We start from the raw sequence: 23,728 nt of genomic DNA on the forward strand, positions 1-23,728 counted from the left end.
ATTGTTCTACCAAGTTTTGTTGTCAGTATTTGATCAATATAATTATTAGTCAGAAATACATGAAGGTGAAATCTGAGTGGAAGATTGTAGTATACTTAATATAATTTATTGGCATGGACTGAATCTAAGAGGTTGTTGTAGGATCAATACCTCTGGATCATACACACACATATCTGAATTGTAGTTGATAAACAACACAGCACATAGCTAGATAGTAAAACAATCACAAATCCTAATAAACAAGACAACTGAGATTTAAAAAAAATGTAATTAAATACATGAAGAAAGGAACATTTTAAGTGGCCTCCTAATATGGAAAATAACTTACAAGTACTATATCTGATCTGAAAACATCTGGATGGTCACCAGATGGCAGCAAAGAGATACAGAAAAATAACTGATTCTTGTACCATACGCAACAAAGAGCATAGTCCTATTATGACATCCTAAAAATAAGTCCCACTGACATCATGTTTCTTAACCATAATATCCTCTGCCTCGACCTTCCATTAGTTTTTTCACTGCAAGAGTTAGAAGTAAAAATCAAGTTACCTTGAACATTTGCAACAAAAGAAAAGAAATAAAGTAATGATTTTCATTTTAAAAATGTCCATGCTTTTCTTTTCACCAGAGAATCCAATTACAGTGCCATGATTAAATTATAAATTCTTAATGCTTCTCTTTAGGTAATCATTTCTACCTTTGCAGAATCCATATCCCTTAGGCAGAGCTAAGTTATTGAAGCAATATAATGTTCCCTCTCAGCACCACCCCCATATGAGTGGAGAAGGAGCAGATCACAACTGAAATAAATGAAGAGTCTCCGAAGGCCTTTCTTTAAATTGGACTGGCCAAGGGCAGGGGGCAGATAGCTATCAGCTTAGTTAACTATTTTTAGAAGGACAAATAGAAACTGGAAACAAGCAGTAATGAAGCCAGACATATAAATGAAGACCCAAGAGAAGCCAATGTGCCAATTTTTGGTGCCTTGTTAAACTGCTCATAAATAGCAAGACTTTTAAAAGAGGATTGTCAGTGCAATCTTCATTATTTCTTCTCTAAAGCCCATGGATTTTCCCCCTCTTCATGGACATTAGCCTCATTAAATCATTTTTCTTAACCTGATGCCTTCTAGAAGGGCTGGATTAGAACTCCTAGAATTGGTGCCTGATTCCCACTTCTTATAATTAAAATATTTGTCATCATCTTTGTTACAGTTTTGTGCACCTTCAAGATCAATTTCTCTGAAGCCTCTCCAATCAGTTCTTTTACAGAAAATTATTTGGATGTGTGTTACTCAGAGAAAGTACAGCGCCTCCCCCCACAATCCATACTAGGCTATCTTCTTTGACATCATTTCTTCCTTTGTTTCAACCGTCCCAGTAACTACTGAGATTTTGGAAGGCTGATATAAAAATTTGCAATTGTTGACATCCATTCTATAAACATGGTATATATTATCCCGTGTGTATTGTTTTGCAAAAACATCAGTTATCAAATCCAATCCCTAGAAAATCCCATTGAAATATATTTGGTAATAACACTGGAAGGTTTAAAATCTTGGAAGTGAGAGACAGGGGCTATAGGATTAGATGTATCGTGATTTAATATCAAACAAATCTCTTTAAGCAAAGAAGTTGAGATTAAATATTCTACAATTAATTAATCAGTACAGTCATTGTATGCTGCATCCTAACCACATCGGTAAAAACAAAAAACAACCTACTTCTGTAAGAAATTTATAGATGGAACTAAATTACAGATGGAACAAAAAATGCAAGGATTAAGAAGACTAAATATCAGCAACTAGTTCAAACGTATTAAAAGCAGGCTTGCAATTCAGAACAAGGAAATAGCAATAAAAATAGCATTTAGACTTATATACCACTTCACATTTCATGTTTCTGCCAACTAACAGTTCGAAAGCATGTAAAAATGCAAGTAGAAAAATAGGAACCATCTTTGGTGGGAAGGTAACAGCATTCCATGTGCCAGCCACATGACCACGGAGATGTCTTTGGACAGCACTGGCTCTTCGGCTTTGAAAGGGAGATGAGCACAGCCTCCTAGAGTAGGGAACAACTAGCACATATGTGCAAGAGGAATCTTTACATTACCGCTTCACAGTGTTTTTTAGCCATATCTAAGTGGTTTACCGAGCCAGCAGATTGTACCCAACAATCTGGGTCCTCATTCACCGACCTCTGAATGATGGAAGGTTGAATCAACCTTGATCCGCTCAGGTTCTAACAGCCAAGCTCATGGGAATCCAGCAATCTATTTCCCTAACTTGTTCTTCATGGAAACTGTAAGAATCGTACCATTCCTGGCAAGATAGGACTCAACAATAAGAGCAATGCTAAGTATGCCATCTTTTCTGACACCTTAAGGACAGAAGAAAAGCACTTTAACAAGACTAGAAATAAGAACTTGTGGTATTCCCTACTAGGATACCATGAACTGAGCTGCAAAATTAGGGGTAACCATTAGGCGGTAAAGGATTAGAATGTTCTTCTTTTTGTAGCAGCCCAGATATAGTAGCTGTAGGAATTGCAAAAGCATGATATGGTTGTTACTCCAATAATGCTACCAGGGGCCATTCAAAAGACAATTTACTGTAGTCTCAGTTCGGTACTAAATTCTAAATTCAGCATGTATTTTCCCTGGTAGGTTTTTTGCTTTTTAAATGTTCTTTATTGTCCCTGCTAGTTGTCTTTTGTTTTCCGAGCAAGAGGCTTTTGCATTTCCTAAGATTTGCTATGGGGATAATTAGGATTCAGGCAAATTCTTAGAAATAGATATAATGCTGGAAGATGGCACTTTGCTTGCCATTTTATTTTATTTTTTAGTTAACAGAATATCGAAACAAAGTAATAAAGGCAGTATCTGTGCGCAACTTGGTGCAGCCCACTATAAAAGAGACTGGACAGAAAACAGTGAATTTCCTTCCTGATATCCCGGGACCTCACCTTAAAAAGAACTTAAAAGTAGCTATATTTTTTCAGCTGCTATACCTTCCTTGTCATTTCTTTTTCTTAAAAGAAAACTATTCCGCTGCTTTTCAGCAACTTGTTATCCAGATGCAGGCAGCATTTCGTGGACCCCAAAATCAAATAGGGAGAGCCAGGGCTAGGGGCCAGCAATTGCCCACTCTTGTTTCACAGCAAAACAATTCTTTCACATCCGAATTGTTATATTTTCTTGAAACCCCTGAACCAGACAGCTGTGACTTTATTTGCAATGCATAAAACTCATGGAAAAGGTTCTGTATGGGAACTACCAAGCTGTTGATCTAAATTATTGTGTGACACTAAATTTTCTGCAAGCAGCTGCTTTATGAATCACCTTAGCTGAATATGATGAAAAACACTATGTTTCATATCATTCCCAATTACCTACATTCCACTTTAATTGCAACTAAAATGAGGATCTCAGATTGGAGCAAGAGAATGTTATTGCATTCCTTCTCCGATACTGAAAATAATCACTTCCCAGTTGCCATCACATTAAAATTCTTGACATGTCTTCCTTGCTTGGCTAATATTTCAGTTTTCCTCATTTATTCATGTGTGATCTCCTTGGAATATGATAATCAAAATCAAACCCTGGCAAGCAAAATGAGACTCTCCATGTTTATTCATGTCAGAGTTTTATTAAAGATCCACGACATGGCTGTTGAATAAGTATACTTCCCTATTCTGAAAATATTATTGGAGCTCCATCATGACTAGTTTCCAAATAAGAACCATTTATACATCAGGTGTACAGATGTATATCCCATTTTCAGGGATGCAGGTAATCCTCGGCTTATGATTGGTTGTTTAACAATTGTTCAAAACTCTAAAAGCACATTTTATGAGCCATAAAACACTTCTGGACATCATAAAACATTTTGCTGCCTCTCCCTGGTCACATGATCATAATTTGGGTGTTTGGCAATTTATTTGCACTTACACCAGGGGTGGGCTGCTGGAGGTTCGCAGAGGTTCAGGAGAACCTCTAGCTAAGATTCTGTGCAGTTCGGAAAACCCCCAAATCCCACTCCTGGTTGGACCGATCCCACCCACCCTGCCCCACCCCACGCAGGAGTCCCACACAGCCCGTTTTAAATGCAGGTAAGTGCAGGGCATGTGCGGAGACTCAGGGAGGGTGAAAAATTGGCCTACTGGAAGTTCGGCCTCCAGAGGGCTTTCAAAGCCTGGGGAGGCTGTTTTCACCCTCCTGGAGGCTCAAAGAAAGTCTCTGGAGCCTAGGGAGAGCAAAAACAACCCCCATGACATGGTGTAGGAGGCTGACTAGGCCATACTCACCATGGCCACGCTCATCCAGCAACCAGGCAGAGAACCCCTTGCTAAAAATGTTGAAGCCAACCCCTGCTTAACAACCAAGTTGCTAAGTGTACTTCAATCATTTGCAATCTTCTCTGCTGGCTTTCCCAGGAAGTCAACAAGGGAGTTGCCAAGGAAGGTTACAAGCTGCTTCCACCTGCCCAAAGATTTCTCCTCCCCTCCATCCAGGGGAATATAGTGGAAATCCTTCATTGGGCTGCAGAAATGAAGCTCAGGTCCTTGAGATCTCCATTTCATTTCTCAGCCCAGCATAGGAGTTTCCAGATATCTAGCAACCCTTTTTATTTTCTTTTGAACTATACCAAAGCAAAACAGAGGAAGCGGGTCTGATAATAATAAATATGAAATTGCATAGCTGCAAGACAGAATATATTTTGAAGGTCACGCTTCCAATCTATAATATTTTTCTTTTCTTGCCATTTTCATCCTGCCTAAGCTTTCAGCTAGAACATCTTAGCAGGGGGTGCTAATTATCTGTTTTTTTGGCAGCAACCATTGACTGTTTTCCAAAGGAAAGAAAAAGCTTGGATGTTTCCCTGCATAATTCAAAGTCTGAAAATAGAATTAAGCAAGGGAGAAAGAGAAACCAGAGAAAGTGTACAGCTATCTTGCTTCTGGCGTTGTTTAACTATAGGCAATGTTTTGCCTTCTGCTCTTTTAGAGTCAGGTTCCTAAAAGTCCTAATCCTCAAATACCTTGCCAGGGGCATCTAGGAGGAGGGGCAGTTACAAGTGTGAATTTATGTCAACATGCACATATTGTTATTTTGGCATTATCACCATTTGTTATGGAGAATGGATTGAAAATAATTAACAATGCTACCCTGTTTCCCGGAAAGTAAGACCTCCCTGGATAATAAGCCCAATCAGGCTTTTGATCGCATGTGCTAAAATAATCCTTCCCCAAAAAACAAGCCCTCCCTGAAAATACTGCAACACAGCAGCAGCCATGAGGTGACCATGCTCGCCACCTCCTGCACCTGAAAAATAGTAAGACCTCCCCAAAAATAAGGCCAAGTGCTTATTTTGAGGATCAAAAGAAAATAAGACTCTGTCTTATTTTCAGGGAAACACGGTAGTCATATAACCTTGGACAGAGGCACAGAGGGAGAAATCTAGACGACTCATATAGTTTCAGCTCAAGGTAGAGGATCGGGGTTTACGATGAAGAGGCATAAAATTATTTTGCTCTTGAATCAGGATGATATCTACATACTACTAAAACTCTTGTATCCAGAGCGAAACAGTGCATCTCAGGGCAACAATTTTTGAACCAAGATACCTCAAATGGGCTAATTTACAGAAAGTGCTCAATACCTGGGACCCGTGACTTCTGAGGAAATGAAATTTAGGAGTTATGGCTGCTGCTGCCCTGCTCTCATACATCCCATGTAACTGCTGCTGTGGTTGCATGGTCTTCATGTTCAGTGTTCCATGGCAATTTCCAAGAATGTCTCACAATTCTCATTCCTTCCTCCACCCAGCAGCAGCCATTTACCTGCCTGTTGGGAAGGGATGTGTCCCTCGACATTCTTCCCAGTCAATGCCACTCTCTATGCATCTTCCCTGGCCTCCATTGTCTCCATATGCTTATTGACCCATGCAGCACCTCTTGCTCACCCCCACACACTGTTCCTGACCCACACTGCCTCCCACATGCACTTTCCCTAAATTGTGTGGTACCTCTTTCATGCTCCCATGCAGACTTCATCCTGCACTACCCTTGTGTGCCTTCCCTGTCTATGCAGCATTCATGCACACTCCCAACCTATGCCACTCCCAACATATGCAACTCCCATGTGACTATTCCAATAGAGCTCTGGGCATTTCCCCCTCCCTTCCTGACCTATATAGCCCCCCCCCCTGCATCCATTCCTAACCTACATGGAACCTCATGTGCACTTCCAAGCATGCCTAAGTACCCTTTCAACTCATACTATTATTTGTGTCCCATCCCAACTGTGTAGCACTTCTCAACTACTTCTGCAACCCCAAGCATTTTTCTTGACTCTCACTGCTTCCTGCACCTTTCTTGGCCCACATAGCAACACTCACACACACGCCCATGCCCTTTCCTGATCTATGTTGCCCATTCATGCAGCCCTTCCAACCTATGCAGCATCTCTGTGCATACCCACACACTCTTCTCAGCCTACATGGCATCTCTCAGATATCCCATGTGACATTCCTTACTGACATCCCCTCACTCCCTCTCCCATTTGTTAGTAGGCACTTATCTGCCAGCTGGCCTTGGACTTGCAACCTCTTGCTGCCTTCCCCATTGACTTTTTCTGTTTGTACAATCAAATGGGGGGGAGGGGGAGAAAGAAAGAGAGGGAGAGAAATTTATCTTGCTCCCTGCCACCTTCCCACTCAGTGGGCAGGAAGTTGGCAATTTCTCCCATTTCCACTGCCTTTTTTTTAACCTGCAGTCATCCCCCCCCCTGTTTAGGTAAAGAAATAGTTCTGAAATGATTATCCAATGGGCCTCAAGTTGTATAGTAACTGCTACAAGTAGTGCTAAATGTTTTGCTATTGCAATTATCCTTCTCCAACATACGTATGAATTGCCTTTGGGAAATAACCTCTCTTACATGATTTAAGATGATTTTATTGTGCTTTTGGATCTATTTAGATCTTAATAAAAAAGCAAAAGAAGAGATGCTATCTCTGGTCCCCAACTGATAATTAAAGGTCTTGGGAACTCTTAAGCCATTATTATTTTAAGACATATATACCATATATGAGTAGTTCCAAATACAAGCCCAGAAAACATCACCTTAAACCATTCTTGGTTTTTACCATTGTTTGCTAAACAAGTCAAACTTGATTGGGCTTCTACATCCCACCAAGCCAAAACCAAGAAAACTATCAGTTGTTGTATCCATATCAGTGGTGGGACATGGGAAGGTCCCAAGAATTGGATAATTACCCCTACTCTGTGTTTCCCATGCCATCATCCAGCTTCACTATAAATCAGGTGGCTTTTGTCTAGCAAAGTTGTCCTTGCGAGCATTCATGTTAAGTAACCTATAGAAAATGGACTATGTTGAACCATATGAAAAACGGTTACAGGAACTGGGTATGGCTAGTCTAGAGAAAAGAAGGGTTAGGGGTGATAGCAGTGTTATAGTATTTTAGAGGCTGCCACAAAGAAGAGGAGGTCAAGTTATTTTTCAAAGCAGGACAAGAAAAATGGATGAAACTAATCAAGGAGAGAAGCAACCTAGAACTAAGAGAAATTTGCTAACAGTGAGGACAGTTAACCAGTGGAATATCTTGCCTTCAAAAGTTGTAGGTGCTCTATCACTGGGGGCTTTTAAGAAGAGACTGGACCACCACCACTGATCTTAAATGGTACAAGGTCTCCTGCTTGAGCAGGGGGTTGGTCTACAAGACCTCCAAGGAACCCTCTATTCTGAGTGATTGAGAACTGGACCATTTGTGTTTTCCAGAGAAGTTTCCTCCAGAGAAGTTGAGGAGCAGAACTAGAGATCTATTGGCAGACACTTCCCACACATTACAGGAGAAACAACTGGTTGTGGGGAAGGAGGGAGGGCCGTGGAGAAAGAGAAAGGCTTTATGGATCCAAGGAAGCAACCTAGAATTGATGGGCTTTGCTCAACCTGGGAAAAGAGCAGATTTAGGAAAGGTTCTTAACGAGGAAAAAGTTCCTCCTCTGAAGTAAAAAAAAGTGGAGGGTTACCATGTCTAATGGCTTGTAATTCAATGTACAAATAATTTTTCAGGCCACAGGCAATAAAAACAAGACTATTTCAGAAACAGCAATACATTCTAGTGGCATTTCCATTTTGCTGAATTCTTAGGTATATGTAGTGTACAGTTTTGGGGCTCTCAATTTGTTTTTCATTTTAAAAACAAGAGTCAGGTGAGAAAAGGCCATTTGAAACCAAGTGTTCCTGATGTAGCCTGCTTCTTTCCCTGATTAACCTCTCCTTGAAAACTCATTTAAAAAGCAAGCTGCGCTCTGAGAAGAAAATAAGTATCTTCTCTGTGCAATGCATGACACCACGAACAAGGTAAGGAAAAGCATTCTACCAGGTGCCATGTAATTAGTATATTCCCTCACAACAAGCAGCGGAACCTCTAGATCAGGAGTGTCAAATTCGATTTCATTGAAGTCCGCATCAGGGTTGTGTTTGATCTCAGGGAGCTGGGGTTGGCGTGGCTAAGGTTGGGCATGGCCCGCTTGATGTCATTTGTGTCAGGGCTCCTTTTGTGGCCTGAACACTCTGCTAGCAGAAATGGGCTCCTGAGCTGTATTTTTTGCTTCAACGGCCTCCTGCAACCCTCTGCCAGCGAAAACGAAGCTTGGGAGAGCTGTGTGCAGCTCTCCCAAGTTCTGTTTTTGCTGACAGCAGCACCGCGGGTTGGTCCTTCATTGATTCCATGGCAGCGCCACGGACCAGATTTAAGCATCCCGCGGGCTGGATGCTCCGTTTTTGCTGACAGTAGCACCACGGGCTGGTCCTTCATTGTTTCCAGGGCAGTGCCATGGACCAGTTTTAAGCATCCCGTGGGCTGGATCTGGCCCCTGGGTCTTGAGTTTGGCACTCCTGCTCTAGAGCCTGGGTGTCAAACTTGCCGCCTCACATTGCCATCACATGGCATTTCATGATGTTTTCCCCACTCCTGGAGCTGGGGTAGGTGTGGCTTGCAGGTGACACATCTGTCCCATAGGCCACCAGTTTGACACCTCTCTCTAGAGTATTCTGGCAGGAGTATTCTGACATCAGAGCTAGCTAATTAAAAGTAGCAAATGTAATTTAGAGAACACAACTAGGAAAGAAGATCTAGAATTAATATTGAATGACTTGCAGTGGCAAGCACTTGCATGGACAGTCACTGGAAAAAAATCCTTAAAGCCTAATTTTTCAGAATGTTGACTAAAAATATGGTCAATTTCTCTGGTAACTGAATTCCACATGAGATTAGATTGGGATGGTAACAGTTGTAAGGTTTTGCTGAGAGAGAGAGAGGTTAGGCTTGCAGTCTATTAGAATGAAATTCAAACCAAGTACAGTCTTAGGCTAATTTGCTCTTAAGGAAGATAGCCACTTTTTATTATGAATTCAACCAAATTCTAAATGAAACGCCGTAGAGTTGCCATTTAAACGACATTAGCACTGACTTCCTTTCAATTGAACATATTATGCTAAGTGCAGCACATTTTCCTGTACCATTGTTCTCTTCAATTACTACTCCTGTGTTAATTTTCTGTTCATTAAGGTAATAATTGACATTACATGGCTATCAGAGTAGTTACAGCGCTCCTTTCCCTTTCCCATATTTTTATAACCTAAATAAAAAATAATATAAAAACATCTGGTCCTTTAATAAAAATTGCAGGTCTATCTGGAAGATAAAATCCCACGAGAATCCTAAAATACAAGTTTCTTTCATTCTACTAAAAATAAAATACTTATATTAAATGCTGCACTGATTCATCTAAGCTCAATTGTTTTTAACTAAGTTTTTAAAAAATCACCTGAAATCTCCTAGCCGCTACCATAAAATGTGGGCAAAAAAAGAGAGAGTCCTGCTAAGCCAAGCTCCTGTGGCATCCAATCTTATGAAATCACATAGAGGAGAATCAAATGTTTCCAGGAAGCTCTCAATCTTGGACCAGACAACAATAATCTCTCCTACAGTGACTCCTCAGTAGCTGCTTTTTAAACAAAATGATTGAAGAAGTAATGCCATTTATGGTGCAGCTGAGGCTGATTTAATGGAATTGTAGAGGCAACATGATGGACTGAAGGAAGCTATGGGCAAGTGAAGACACAAAATCAAGTGACATCTCCATTCTTCAGTCTTCTCTTGTGCCTTGTGCTTCCCTCAAGTTGCTCAGAGTAACAGAGCCACTCAGAAACTAATCCTGTTAAGAAATCCGGTTAAGAAAAAGCTAACAAAGGTTTTGAACGGGAAGAACCATCTAGCAGGCAATACAGCTCTATGTTAGCCAGCGGGTAGGTGGGACTGATAGAAATTCAAGTGTTCCCGTCTACCCATGAGCAAGTGCAGCTTCACAACAGCTAAGGGACAGTCACTAAGCACACTGAATTGATTGGATGTAGGGATGGGAAAATCCACACAGAAGATAAACTGTGTTGGGTCAACAAGTATATCAGGCCAATGGACTCACTTGCTGAAACAGAATTTTACAGGGAGATGCCTTTTGTGTCCAAAACATTTTTTCTAGATACATAATTGTTGTTAAGTTGAGGTCCTATAAGAAATTCATTTTGAATACATAGAAATATGTATAAAAAGTTAATCAAAATACGGGCTGCCGAAACTAAAGTCAAATTGGGCTCCCAAATTCCTTAAGTAAGCCCTGAGGCTGATCCTTCATGATGTTGTGAACATCATCACCATCTGTTTATAAGAGGAAAAAGCTAAAAAAATAAATGAATAAGGTGGGAACAAATTGTCCAGCTTACCCATGTGCTATATAATGAAGTGTTTTCCTTTTTCTCAGCAGTACTTACAGTGTATTTGCACAACTACACAAATGCCAAAGGTCCAAAGCTTCTCTCATGTAATTAGAAAACATTGCAATGATGTGACATAAACTTTGCCACTTTTTACAATTGCATTGTAATGTTGGAGCTGGCATCATGATGTCACAGTCAGGCACATTTCATCATTTTGTTGACATCTCAGCTTGTTGCAGGACTCCCTCCCTCATTAAAGATATATGTGGGGGAAAACTATCAAGCCTACTAACAATTTCCTGCTTTCTGAGGCGTAAAGTATCCAGATAGCAAAATCTTCAGTTTGTTCTCATTGTATCAGCCACCATTTAACTCTTGTATGCCCTATTTCCATTGAACCAAAACAAGACTTTCCTATTGATAATTTATTATACTTCCATGTGTCCTTCAAAAGAGGACTTCTGATAAGGTAATATTTATAGGCAATTCATTATCTTCTGTAATGTAAGTAACTTTCATTGAAGTCTGATATTACAGCAACATAATGGGCAGGAAAACATAAAACAAAGCACTACCTTATTCACTCCATCTGCCATGGCTTGTAAGGTCAGTTCTCTTGGCCCATCCACAGTTTTGCCATTATCAGTGGGACCCCAACTAGCACTATAAATATCAATTACTTGAGGCATGTGGCTGATAGAAGAAGCCTCTATAATGTCAGTCATAAATGGCTGATCCAACATTCGGATACCTGCAAATTTCATCAATATATATTGTTGAAGAGAAAAAGAAAGAAGGAGAGATTAAGGAGAAGGAGAGATTTAAAAAACTGAAATCAAACAAGACATTTATAATAACATTTCTCAACAGGGGATTTCAACACAGAATTTAAAGCTTAGCATATGCTATAGCATCTTTTTAATGAAATTCTGGTATAAAAATTCAAACCGTGATTTGATTTTTTTTTCCTGCCACAAAACATAATTAACATCCAGGATCAAGCAAATGCAAACACAGTGATTCTTTCATGAGATGTGCGAACAGTTTTGGAATGCAAGATTAATTTTTGCAAGTTCAATATTGTAGACTATTTAATTGAACCAAATCTAAGCAGGTTTTGATTTCATGTATCTAAATGAAAAATGTACAGGGGAGTAGATAAAAAATTAAAAAGTTGAAACAAAAGGCTTTTATTAAAATTGTTAGATTAAATGCATTACATGAAATGGGGCATTGGTTCTTACCTGATACGTCCCTTCTCTGGGCAGGTGGAGACAGCGGTCATGCATGGGTTAACTCAGTAACCAATAGAACTGAGTCTATCAAAGTGATGTCATTGCCTCTGAGAAACATGCTCCTGCTTTTCTTGACGGAGATAAGTAGACTGCTGTGCACTGAACAGTTGCTTTTCATCCTGTGACTTCACAACAATGCTCCCAGACCTCCCTTTGCGAAGTAGGTCAGGACCCAAATGGGTGGGGATGACCGCTGTCTTCACCTGCCCAGAGAAGGGGCGTATCACGTAAGAACCAATGCCCCATTATCCAAAGTAGGTGGAGACAGCGGTCATGCATGGGACATACCAAAGCTGGCGTGTCCCCAGGAGGGAATGAGACTGGCCTAGGAGCTGGAAGAAGGAAGAACTTGCTGAAGGACCCACCTTCTGAAGGCCGCATCCGCCGATGCATACCGATCCACCTTATAATGTCATATAAATGAATTAGAAGTAGACCAGGTAGCCGCCTTGCAGATCTCTTCCACCAAGGTCCTGCTGTGTCCACACCACTGACCTAGCCACGCTGCACGTGGAATGAGCCGTAATGTTGGATGGAGGCGTGAGGTGATGCGTGATGTAAGTCTTTGCAATGGCAGACCTGATCCATTGGCCAATTATAGATGGAGAAGCTTTCAGGCCCTTGTTGGTAGGGTGGAAAGATACAAAGAGGGCTTCGCTGCATATGAAGACTGCCGTCTTGGCGATGTAGATCTTTTTTATTATTATTAATTTTTTTTATTTTGTTACATAAATAACACATGCCCACACCAGTGGGAGCGATGTAGATCTTAAGAGCACACCTGATGTCTAGTTTGTGCCATTTGCGCTCTAAGCTGTGAGATGGAGCAGGACAGAAATTTGGAAGAGTGAGATCCAGAGAACGATGAAATGTCGAATTCACTTTCAGGACAAAGGGGGGTCGATGTGAAAGACCACATGGTCTGGGTGGAACATACACAAGTCAGCACAGATGGAAAGAGCCGCCAGTTCTGAAACCCTCCGTGCAGATGTTATGGCCACCAGAAAGGAAATTTTAAGCGTGAGGTGATGCAAGGAGGCTAACCTGAGAGGTTCGAAGGGTGGGTCAGTGAGAAATTCAAGGACTTTGGTCCGATCCCACGAGGAGAATCCATGTTTGACAGGAGGGCAGAGATTAGAAGCCCCCTTAAGGAACCTGCAGATGTGAGGGTGCAAGGAGAGGGATTCGTCTCGGTGAAGTGAGAGAACCGAAGAAAGAGCTGACACCTGCCACTGTAAGGTGTTTGGGGAGAGCCCTTATCAAGCCCCTGTTGCAAGAACTCCAATAGTTGGGGAACCGACGCCTTCAGAGGATCCTCCCCTCGAGACCGGTACCAAGCAACAAAGGTCTGCCCCATAGATTCATAGATTCTATTAGTGGCTGGGCAGCGGGAAGCCTGAATAGTTTGAATTACCATCTCAGAAAGATTAGTTGCTCTCAAAACTGTCCGCTCAGCCTCCAAGCAGTTAGGCGGAGCCAGCGCAGGTCGGGATGGTGAATGGAGCCCTGATGAAGGAGGGACAGTATCATTGGGAGAAGCCACTGAGGTTCCATGGAAAGATTGACCAGGTTTGCGTACCATGGTCGATGCAGCCAATGTGGCGCGATTAGAATGAGCTTGGCCTCCTCCTCTATCATTTTCCGAATCACCCGCTGTATCAGGGGGAAGGGAGGGAGTACAGGAGATCGTGAGGCCACCTGCACTGAAGAGTGTCCATCCCTTCTGTGCCTGATGTTGTGTAGCGAGACAGGTACCTGGGCAGCTGTTTGTTGGATGCCGTTGTGAAGAGATCTAGAGTCGGAGTCCCGTACCTGGATGACAGCTGGTGGAAAATGCGACGATTCAGGCTCCACTCTGCCAGATCAATTGTTGTGCGGCTCAACCAGTCTGCCCTGGTGTTGTCGGACCCGAGATGTGTTCGGCATGGAGGGAGACTAGGTTGGCTTCCGCCCAGGTTACAGAGAGATATCACTCTCGTCCCCCCTTGGCGGTTAACATGCGCCTTGGCCGTAGTGTTGTCTGTCAAATTAGTACATGTGTGCTTCGAAGAAAGGTTTGGAAATGAAGGAGGGCCAGATGGATTCATACTGTGGGATAGGTCGGAATCGGACCAGAAAGCCTGAGCTACCTGAACCTCCAGGTGAGCTTCCCAACCTGTCAAACTCACATCTGTTGTAACTACGAGACACAGAGGTTCCCTGAAGAGGAAGCCCTGAGCAATGGCCAGGGAGATCCACCAGTCCAGAGATTGCAGAACCTCTGAAGTCAAGCTGACCTTCACTAGGGAGCAGCTGCTGTTGGTCTTCTGGAATGGCAGAAGAAACCATTGAAGACAGCGGCTATGAAGCCATGCCCAAGAGGCAATGGAGAAACAGGATACCATCTCCACCAGAAGTTGAGACAGCTGGAGAAGAGGGACCCACTGTCTCCTTCACACCTCCTTGGCTAAATCCCTAAGACTGCTCTGGAGTTCCTGAGACAGGAAGACCTTCCCCTGAGGCGAATCGATGAGGGTTCCCAAGTGCACCAGGCAAGAGGTGGGAACAAAGTGACTCTTCTCCTGATTGATGGAGAACCCCACCTCCTGCAGCACTTGTAGGGTGTCCTGGAGATCCCAGAGGGCCTGGTTATGTGACCTGTACAACAAAAGAATGTTGTCCAGGTAACAAAAGATCTGGATGGGCCTGGCATGCAGGTGGGCTTCTATGACTGACAGACATTTCATAAAAACCCTCAGGGCTGACAACAGCACGAAGGGAAGGGCCCGATATTGGAAGTGGTGGCCCGCATGGACAAAGCAGAGGAACCATCTGTGTCACCTGTGAATGGGTACATGGAGGTAAGCCTCCAAGAGGTCCACTGATGTTAGGAGATTGTATCTATGCACACCCTCCAGAATTGATAGGAGAGAGTGCATTTTGAATCTTCTGTATCTGATTAATCGATTTAAAATTTTGAGATTGAGGATTGCTCTCCAGCCCCCCGAAGACTTTGGCATGCAAAAGAGATGAGAATAAAAACCCCGTCCCACCTGGCCTGGAGGCACAGGTTGAATGGCCTGAATCTGGAGCAGATGATGAATGCCTGCTCTACTAGGAGCCTTCTTTGAGGGTCTCTGGAGATTGTACATGTGACAAAGTGGTTTGGAGGGCTGGAGCGCAAGTCCAAGAGAAGGCCAAAGCCGGTGCCCCGAGGTAGCTGAGGCTGCAAACTGTGCATGGTCATTGGAGGCCCTGTGGCAAGGCTGTGGAGCCAAGGGCGAAGCCATGGTGGTCTAGCAGCAGCAGGAGCACGGAGCAACGGTGGTGAGGTGCGGCAGCAGTGGCAGCAGTTCCCAGCAGCGGCAGCTTTTCACGGCTTTTGGAGGCTCCCTGTGGTGTCCGACAGCTTCTGGCGGCGGTGGTTAATGGCGTTGGCAGCAAGGGAGAGCCAGGGGAAGCTGCAGAGGTGGCAGCGCTGAGCGGAACCTCCAACGGCTATTGCAAAACCAGGGAGCCTCAGAAGCCCGTAGGCAAGTTCGGAGGCAAAAGCTTTGAATAAGCCCTGGCAATGTCTCTCCAGCAGTCCAGAGGCTATTGAGAGTCCTGCCTCCAAAGGAGATCCAGTAGAATCTTATTCTCTGTCTTTCCAATTTAAATGAATTTTTTTCCTTTGAGTAAAAGCCAATTAAATCCAATTAGAATAGTCAATTATTAAATACTAGTTGAGGAGAAAGTGATTAGCACAGCCAGTTCCAATCGAACTGAGTCTAAAAAAATGGGAGCATGCTCCTCAGAGGCAATGACATCACTTTGGTAGACTCAGTTCTATTGGTTACTGACTGAGTTAACCCATGCATGACCCCTGTCTCCACCAATTTTGGAGAATACCAAGTCACCTCTCTCATCTTAATACCAGTATGAATAACAGCCAAAGTTTCTGTTCTGATTATCTTGTTCTTTTCAACTGATATTTGTAGGAAGTAATAAGCTACAATGAAAAATTCTAGACAGTAACATTATAATCTGAAAGAAACTATAAAATTCCTCTTTTAAAAAAATCCTTAATGTAAGCAAACCCATCATAGAGAAATATTTCTCCAGTTCCCTCCTCTAATTTGCTTCCGTTCTGAAAATAAAAGTTTTAGAATTCATTCTAAAATAAATTCTGAAATGGCTCCATTTTTCTCCAAGACATTATTGAAACCTATAGTTTTAAAATGTGAAAAATGATTTGCAACCTTCCTGGATTTGAGTTACTGACTTTTTCACCAATATCTCAGTGACCACTTGATGGTGCTAGACCTCAACTAGAATCTAATTCATTATTACATCGTGGGTCTCTTTACCAAAAAATAATTCCCCCAAAGACTTTGACAAATCTAATATTGCTCACGCTACCACTCTGAGGGAACAAACTTAACCTTTCCTCCCTCCCCTTCTTTTCTATTCTAATATATACTGTTCCTATTGCATACAAATCGTGAATAGTTTATGGTCCTTGTATAAACAAATGAGCTTATGAAAGCAAACATACCAACACCATTCTAAAAATGATAAAATATTAACAAAAATAATAGCAACAAAGAATCAATGCTGGCAATAATAATCAAAAGCATTCCTGTAACAGGAGGAGCCTACATCAATTTGTCTCCTTCTTAAAGGCCTGAGGTCAGTCTATTTATCAGATGAGCTTCCTGCCAAGAACTATAGATTAATAGTATATTACGGTTTAAAATATATAGTTCAGCAGCGCTCATCAACAAAAGCTCAGATAGGAAGGCAAGTCAAGAAACAGGGCCAATTCTATACATCCAAAAGACAATTGAAATACATTATTTTTTCCCCAGGTATAGCATGTTGGGAAATTTATACTGCAAATAATCTACTTCTCACACATCAATTTTTCTTTTTAATAAAACAGTAATATGGCTAGGGAAGAAAGTCTCTAGTTTAAGCCTTACCTGCTACCTTTGAATTATAAGCCACTCCAACTCCACATATATTGTTGTTTGCTGCAGCAGAAACTTCTCCAGCACATCTGGTTCCATGACTATGGAGAAAGATAGAAATTGTAACCAAATCTCATGAAAGCATCAAGAAACATGCTCCGTACATGCTTTTTCCAAAGGGGAGCTGGACTCTTGGATCTTTTTCTTTGAAAATATTTCGCTTCTCATCTAAGAAGCTTCTTTAGTCCAGAACTTTGAAACTTTTTCAAAGAAAAAAACAAGGAAGTCATATTGCCTTTTGGAAAAAAGCTCTTTTTGGACAACCATGTCCTGGATGATTGAGAATCTCTATAGAAATCAAGAAGCATGCTTCTTTGTGTATAGCCACAGATCTTTTAAGTATTGCTTGTGCAAAAGAGCAGTCTAGGTTATTATCTAGTTTCTGACAGTCAAGAAATGGAGCAACTCCTTCCAAATGCTTTGAAGAATTATGAGTTTGGAACTCTGTGCAGCATTTTTTCTTCTTCCGTCCAAACCACCAAATATGGCTTAAAGTAATTTAGAAGGTTTCTGGTCGGACCAGAGGCCAAAGCAGAAGAAAGTAAATCTCATTCACTGAATCAAGCAGTGACGTGCGGTGAGGTTTATGGCTGGTGAGGCACTGACACGGGGGTTTCAAATTTTTTTAGACTTGTGGACTTCAACTCCCAGAATTCCACAGTCAGGCATGCTCAGTTCCGAGTTAAAGCGACAGCATTTTTTCTCCTTTGCGAAATAAGTTTTCCTTCATTCTTTTTCTTCTCCCTCCCCCTCCTTCCTCCCTCTCTCCTTCCCTCCCCCCTCTCTCAAACAGACACACGCACACAGAGAAGTTGGATCCCTCTCTCACTCACTCACTCTTAAACAAACACAAACACAGAAGTGTTTTCCAATGGCTTGAAAGCAGCTCCTCTGCCATACCCCACCCCCCATTCCTCTGCTGCCTTCCGATCCGAGCCTTTGATTGCAGGTGGAGCCATGTTGCCTTTTCAAACTTGTAATCAGTGAAGCTGGGCTTATATACTTTTATCCAGCTGTGTGTGTGTATGTGTGTGTGCGTGTGTGTGTGTTTGAAAAGGCAACGTGGCTCTGCATGCAATCAAACTTTTTGAATTCCTCCCCCCTCCCCACACACGCACCTTTTCCAGCTGTTTCAGAGAGGATTTCAACTCTGCTCTTGCCTGCCATCATGAAAAGAAAAAAAAATGTAAAAGGAAAAAGGCATGAGCTCTGAGGTCAGACTGATCTAGTTGATCCCAGAGCCTCTAAAAAGCCTCTAAGAAACGCCCTCTATAGGAGGTAGGAGGATGACATGCCTCATCTACAGAACGAATTTTTCGGCTTTTAACCCTTGCTTAGCTCTGCTCGAGTGATCATAAAGTCAGACTAAATGCCGCCTCCTGTAGAAGGCACTTTTTAGAGGCTTTTTTACACAGTTAAGCACTAAGCAGAGTCATCCACTGTGACTCTGGCAGCAACTACCTCAGCCTTTTTCCTTTTACATTTTTTTTCTTTTCATATGAAAAGAAGGCTCTGCCTCCCCTGTCTCCCCTGACCGCACATCCCTGGAATCAAGTAAACAAAATGGTAAAGCAATGATGACTGACACAGAAACTCAGATAGAGGGCATCATGGAGAATTGTACTGTGCCACTTTGTACATAGAAACAATAGCTACAATTACTGGACACCCAATTATTTTCTGGAAGTGAAACTGAAGAAGCCATACAAAACTCTGCTAGAATTATAGTGTTTGTGGCTATGTGTGCACGTATTATATATGTTCGGTATCAAGTGGGCATTTGTCAAGGGCTGACCATTCTCCCATTTGTACTTCCTTTCAGACACATGCAGAGGAAAGAAAAAAGTCAATGTATAAATTAGGATATTCTGACAGACATATTGCCTGTTGTTTTACTGCCCCCCCCCCAGTATCTTTTCATTTTTTTCCATTAAAGATGTGGAGATGCCTAAACATTTCTTAGATAAATATGGAGAAAGAAAAAGAAAACCAGGTTTTGCTATCCAATAAAGGAGTGATGGTAGTAGAGAGAAAGTTCATGCAGAGATCAGACACAGAGATAGATTTACAAGGGTGGGCTTCAAAAATTTTAGCAAGAGGTTCTCTGCCCGATTGCTCAATGGGCATGGCCATGGTGGGTATGGCGTACTCGGCCTCTTGCACTATGGTGGAGGGGGGCATTTTTGCCCTCCCCAGGCCCTGGAGGCTTTTCTCGAGGCTCCAGGAGGGTGAAAACAGCCTTCCCAGGCCCTCCCAAACTTCCGGTAGGCCCACTTTTTGCCCTCCCCAAGCCTCTGCCTGCGCCCTGCACTTACCTGCATCCAAAACAGGGTGCGTTTTGGGACTCTTGGGAGGAGCGGGGTGAGTTGGGTGGGGCCAGCCAGGAGTGGGATTTGCGGGTTCTCTGAACTGCACAGAATCTTACCTGGTGGTTCACCCCGGTGAACCGCCAGCAGCCCACCTCTGGATATACATGGAGGTTTCTTGCTTAGGGCCATCTTGGACCTGAAATGTCTTTGTGTTTCGGGATTCTAACATCCCTTACATCCTGGAGTCAGTGCTGTGCCAACATTTTGATCATGTATGGTAAAAACTGGATGGTGGCGTTCACAATTAGCTTTTACCATCAGGTCACAGTATATTTATTCTGGTTGCAAATCGATGTGTCCCATTGTCACTGCTGCAGGGCAGCCTAATAATCCTTCAAGAAAAAGCACAGGCATATTTCTGACTTTGTTGTTTGCGTTTTAGTGTTTTTCCCCCCCATTGGACTTGACTCAGGAAAGTCAAATGTTTACTTTCACTGAGCTCAATCAAAGCATTCTTAAAAAGTGCTCCTGCAGATTTACAAATGTGGCACCGGTATTCAACCTGTTCTTGAAAGTGATGTTGTTCCGATAAGAGGTGTTCATTTTCTCTGGTATTTTCTGTTTATTTAGTTTTGTTTTAATTTCCATTAGATCTATTTTCTTTTCCAACATTCGACGTTTGCTTTGGGAGAAAAATTCCCCTCAGTAATGGGGGATTTGTTGAAAATAGCATTAAAGGAACAGCCAGAGATCCTATGTTGCTAGGCATCTATTGTTCAGTATTTGAGGCCTGTGTAAAAGTATGAGGCACTTTCTAGTGTTACATATTGTCTTACATAAAAATTTGTTTGGTGTAGTGGAAAAGAGAGTTACTTTAGTGTGGTGATTAATTCATCAGACTAGAAACTGGGAGATTGTGAGTTTTGATCCTGCATTAGACACAAAGCCAGGGTTTGCTGCAGCTCAGTTTCAGGATCTTGGCAATCTTCTTATAGCCTAGGCCATCTTTATGTAGAGCAAACATTCGTTTTTTAGATCCTCAGAGAGTTCATTGCCAGAGGTGCCATTTTGAACTTCCAGTAACCAGTATGTAAAAGAGTGAGAGCAATAAGACCAAATTTAACACATCTGCCCCCCCTTCACACCTGAAACTAATGAGTAACACTAATGAGTCACATGACACCAGGGAGGAAAAACTTGGGCCCCATTTGGACATTATCACTTAGGGATGTACTCATTTTTGTTGCCAGCACTTTAGACATTAATGACTGTATGTTGCATTATTTTGAGGGGACAGCATATTTACGCTGTCATACAAGCTGTATACCCACTACTTTACATTGTAGCCAAATGTTATTTCTTCAGTTTTGTCACATGAAAAAATATACTTAAATATTTATAAAATGTGAGGGGGTGTACTCACTTCTGTGAGATAGATAGATAGATAGATAGATAGATAGATAGATAGATAGATAGATAGATAGATAGATATATTAGTGTGTGTGTGTGTGTGTGTGTGTGTGTGTGTGTGTGTGTGTGTGTGTGTCCGTCCCATCTCCCTCAAAAGCCAAATCAGTCTTTGGGAGAAACTGCAAATGAGAGAACTCATTGCCATTTTTCAAAGCAACTGCCTGGAGGCATGAGTCTATGTATAGTTGATTTTTAAAGAAATATATATATATATATATATATATATATATATATATATATATATATATATATATATATATATATATATATATATATATATATATATATATATATATATATATATATATATATATATATATATATATATATATATATATATATATATATATATAGAATCCATGGCTGGGAAATCAATCATAATAAACATTGTATAGGAGCCAAAATAAAAAATACATTCAAGACCAATGAGCAAATTACTCATTTCATTTATAATTCTGACTTCCCCTATAGTAGAATTGATTATGGTGTTAGAGAAATATTACTCTTCTCTCATACTTTTCTCCCTGAATTAACAGTGTAATATTGAGCATTCTACTTAAAAATAAGCCCCGTTGATGTCTGACAAGGTTCATTTTAACGAGTCTTTGAGTAGGAATTTATCTTTGATATTTTCCAATGCACCAAAATATTTGTTGTCTCACACAAATGGATTCATGAGCGAAGCTCTTGAACCATTGAAAGATAAATATAAGAAAACAAATATTCTACCATTGCAATCAAAGACCTATTGTGTTTTGAAGTTTAGTCATTTCTGGACTGTAAATATTTATATGACCAGAGGATGGCAGCAAAGATTTAGGGCTTTTTGCACTGTATCTCTTTTATATCATCTGGTGGTCATGAAGTCCTGTAGCACTACCCAATATTAATTTTCTTTCAGCCCAGTAGTTCTATCCAATAGCAAAAAAACATATTGAGTTCCCTTTGCCTTAGACCACAAGTTAATAGCCTCATGGAATCACTTGTCATTTTAAAGTTACATTCTAACCTAGACAACAAAAAGACACACATACTGATTGATCCAAAATCATCTTTTGTTAAAACTATCAGATCAGGGCTGCAAAATTCAAACTAGCACCAGCTATCTGGTGCTCTCTAGATATTTTAGATTTTAATTTCCCACAATCAGCATGCTCAATGGTATGAGATTGTTGGGTCTATAATCTAAATCAGATGAAGGAGCTCAGGTTATCCATATCTGCTTAATGTTTTTGATTACTTTCATGGAAAAGAAAGCATATATTCATGTAAATATTACCTTTTGTCCCATAAGAGTAACAAGATCAGAACTTCAGTAGATAACAAATGTTGGACTCCTTTTCTTGTTAGGTGATTGATTAAAAATACCTATGCAATTGCTAATTAATTTGGCGTTTAGCCACTACTTCCGAGCAATTCTCCACTAAATGCTGCATGAAAATGTAGGAAAGATATTTCCACTCTTTCTACAATATGTGACAGGAGTAGATAAATGAATCAAAGAGGTTCCTGCCAACTTCTCTTGAAAGCAAAGATACTGTTGGCTTGTGAGCTTCTGATTTACCCAGGGGAAAAATGTCTATGCTAGAGGATGTGATTTCTAAGATATTTCTTTGAAAGATTTTTTTTTAATGGAAAGAACGGAGAATGTAAGCTTGGTCCAATTAAGTTAAGTGGATTTTATAGAAAGAATGCCGAGTAAAATTAATATGCCTTCCCGGAGTGCTCAGAGACCTAGGATTGAGATTCCAATGAAGCCCGGATCCATAGACTGCCTTTTAGTGTTGTTTATAAGCAATTATAGATCAAGTACACCTTACCCTGGCAGTCTGGTAAAATTCAAGAGTAAACAGACTGGGTTCAATACAGAAATTAAAATGGATTGCAGGCCCAGGTATTCCATGTGAGAATGTTGGCTCATTTGTGCCTTTTCTTTTTTTTTCGTTTTGCAAAAAGGGAGATCCTTGGCTACAAACTTTCCTAGGCAAGCCCAAAGTTTTATGTAGTGAAGGCACAAATGCTATTTTCTTTCTCATCATACCAATACTATAATGCAATATCTTGTTTCAGTTCTTACCATGGACATCAAATCACACAAGTATCTCATTTTCCTAATAACTCATGTTTTTAAGAAAGGAAAGAACTTTTAGTCTCCAGCACCTACATGAATAGTGAGATGTTGACTGGATTTACCCATAGCATTGTCATGAGTTATCTCAAATAATGAGTTGTCTGAACTAATCCTTCCATTTCCCCACCCCAACACCACCATCTAGTCAGAACTGATGAAGCTTCTTGGATGGGAAGTGAAATGTCCTCTTCCTCAAGGAAAAACACAGTCCAGTTGCCTTTTAAAAAAGCACCTTTGAGACAACTATGACCTGGATGACTGAGAATCTCCATAGACATGAGTTATCCATTAAGCCATACTAGAGCCAAGGTGGCACAGTGGTTAAATGCAGCACTGCAGGCTACTGCTAGATCAGCAGGTCAGCGGTTCAAATCTCACCGGCTCAGGGTTGACTCAGCCTTCCATCCTTCCGAGGTGGGTAAAATGAGGACCCAGATTGTTGTTGGGGGCAATATGCTGACTCTCTGTAAACTGCTTAGAGAGGCCTGAAAGGCCTATGAAGCGGTATATAAGTCTACTGCTATTGCTATTGCTATTGCTATTAGATTCAACCCATACATTACATTATAATGCACAGAGCTCACAATGGCTGAATTCAGACCACAAACTAAGCTAAAAGCCACATAATAATGGGTCTATGAATCTTGATTTGAATGTTGATTTCATAAAATATGAAGTTTGTAAAGGTTGTGGAACAGTGGTCTTGAACCATTCCTCCAGGTCAGT

The 23,728-nt window shown here is 41.3% G+C and overlaps 1 protein-coding gene across 1 annotated transcript in view; it reads right to left on the bottom strand.

The window, feature by feature from the left end:
• Positions 1-23,728, bottom strand: part of PCSK2 (proprotein convertase subtilisin/kexin type 2) — a 114,160-nt gene that overhangs the window by 19,861 nt on the left and 70,571 nt on the right. The window contains exons 8-9 of the mRNA XM_087716839.1: positions 17,045-17,133; positions 11,382-11,557 (exon numbers count right to left, since the gene is read on the bottom strand). Coding sequence (XP_087572965.1) covers positions 11,382-11,557; positions 17,045-17,133 — 265 coding nt within the window. The remainder of the gene's footprint in view (positions 1-11,381; positions 11,558-17,044; positions 17,134-23,728) is intronic.

The sequence above is a fragment of the Thamnophis sirtalis genome, unplaced genomic scaffold, assembly GCF_051295495.1.
Source record: "Thamnophis sirtalis isolate CommonGarterSnake01/CBP01778 unplaced genomic scaffold, rThaSir2_p1.2 scaffold_5, whole genome shotgun sequence".
NCBI lineage: Eukaryota > Metazoa > Chordata > Lepidosauria > Squamata > Natricidae > Thamnophis > Thamnophis sirtalis.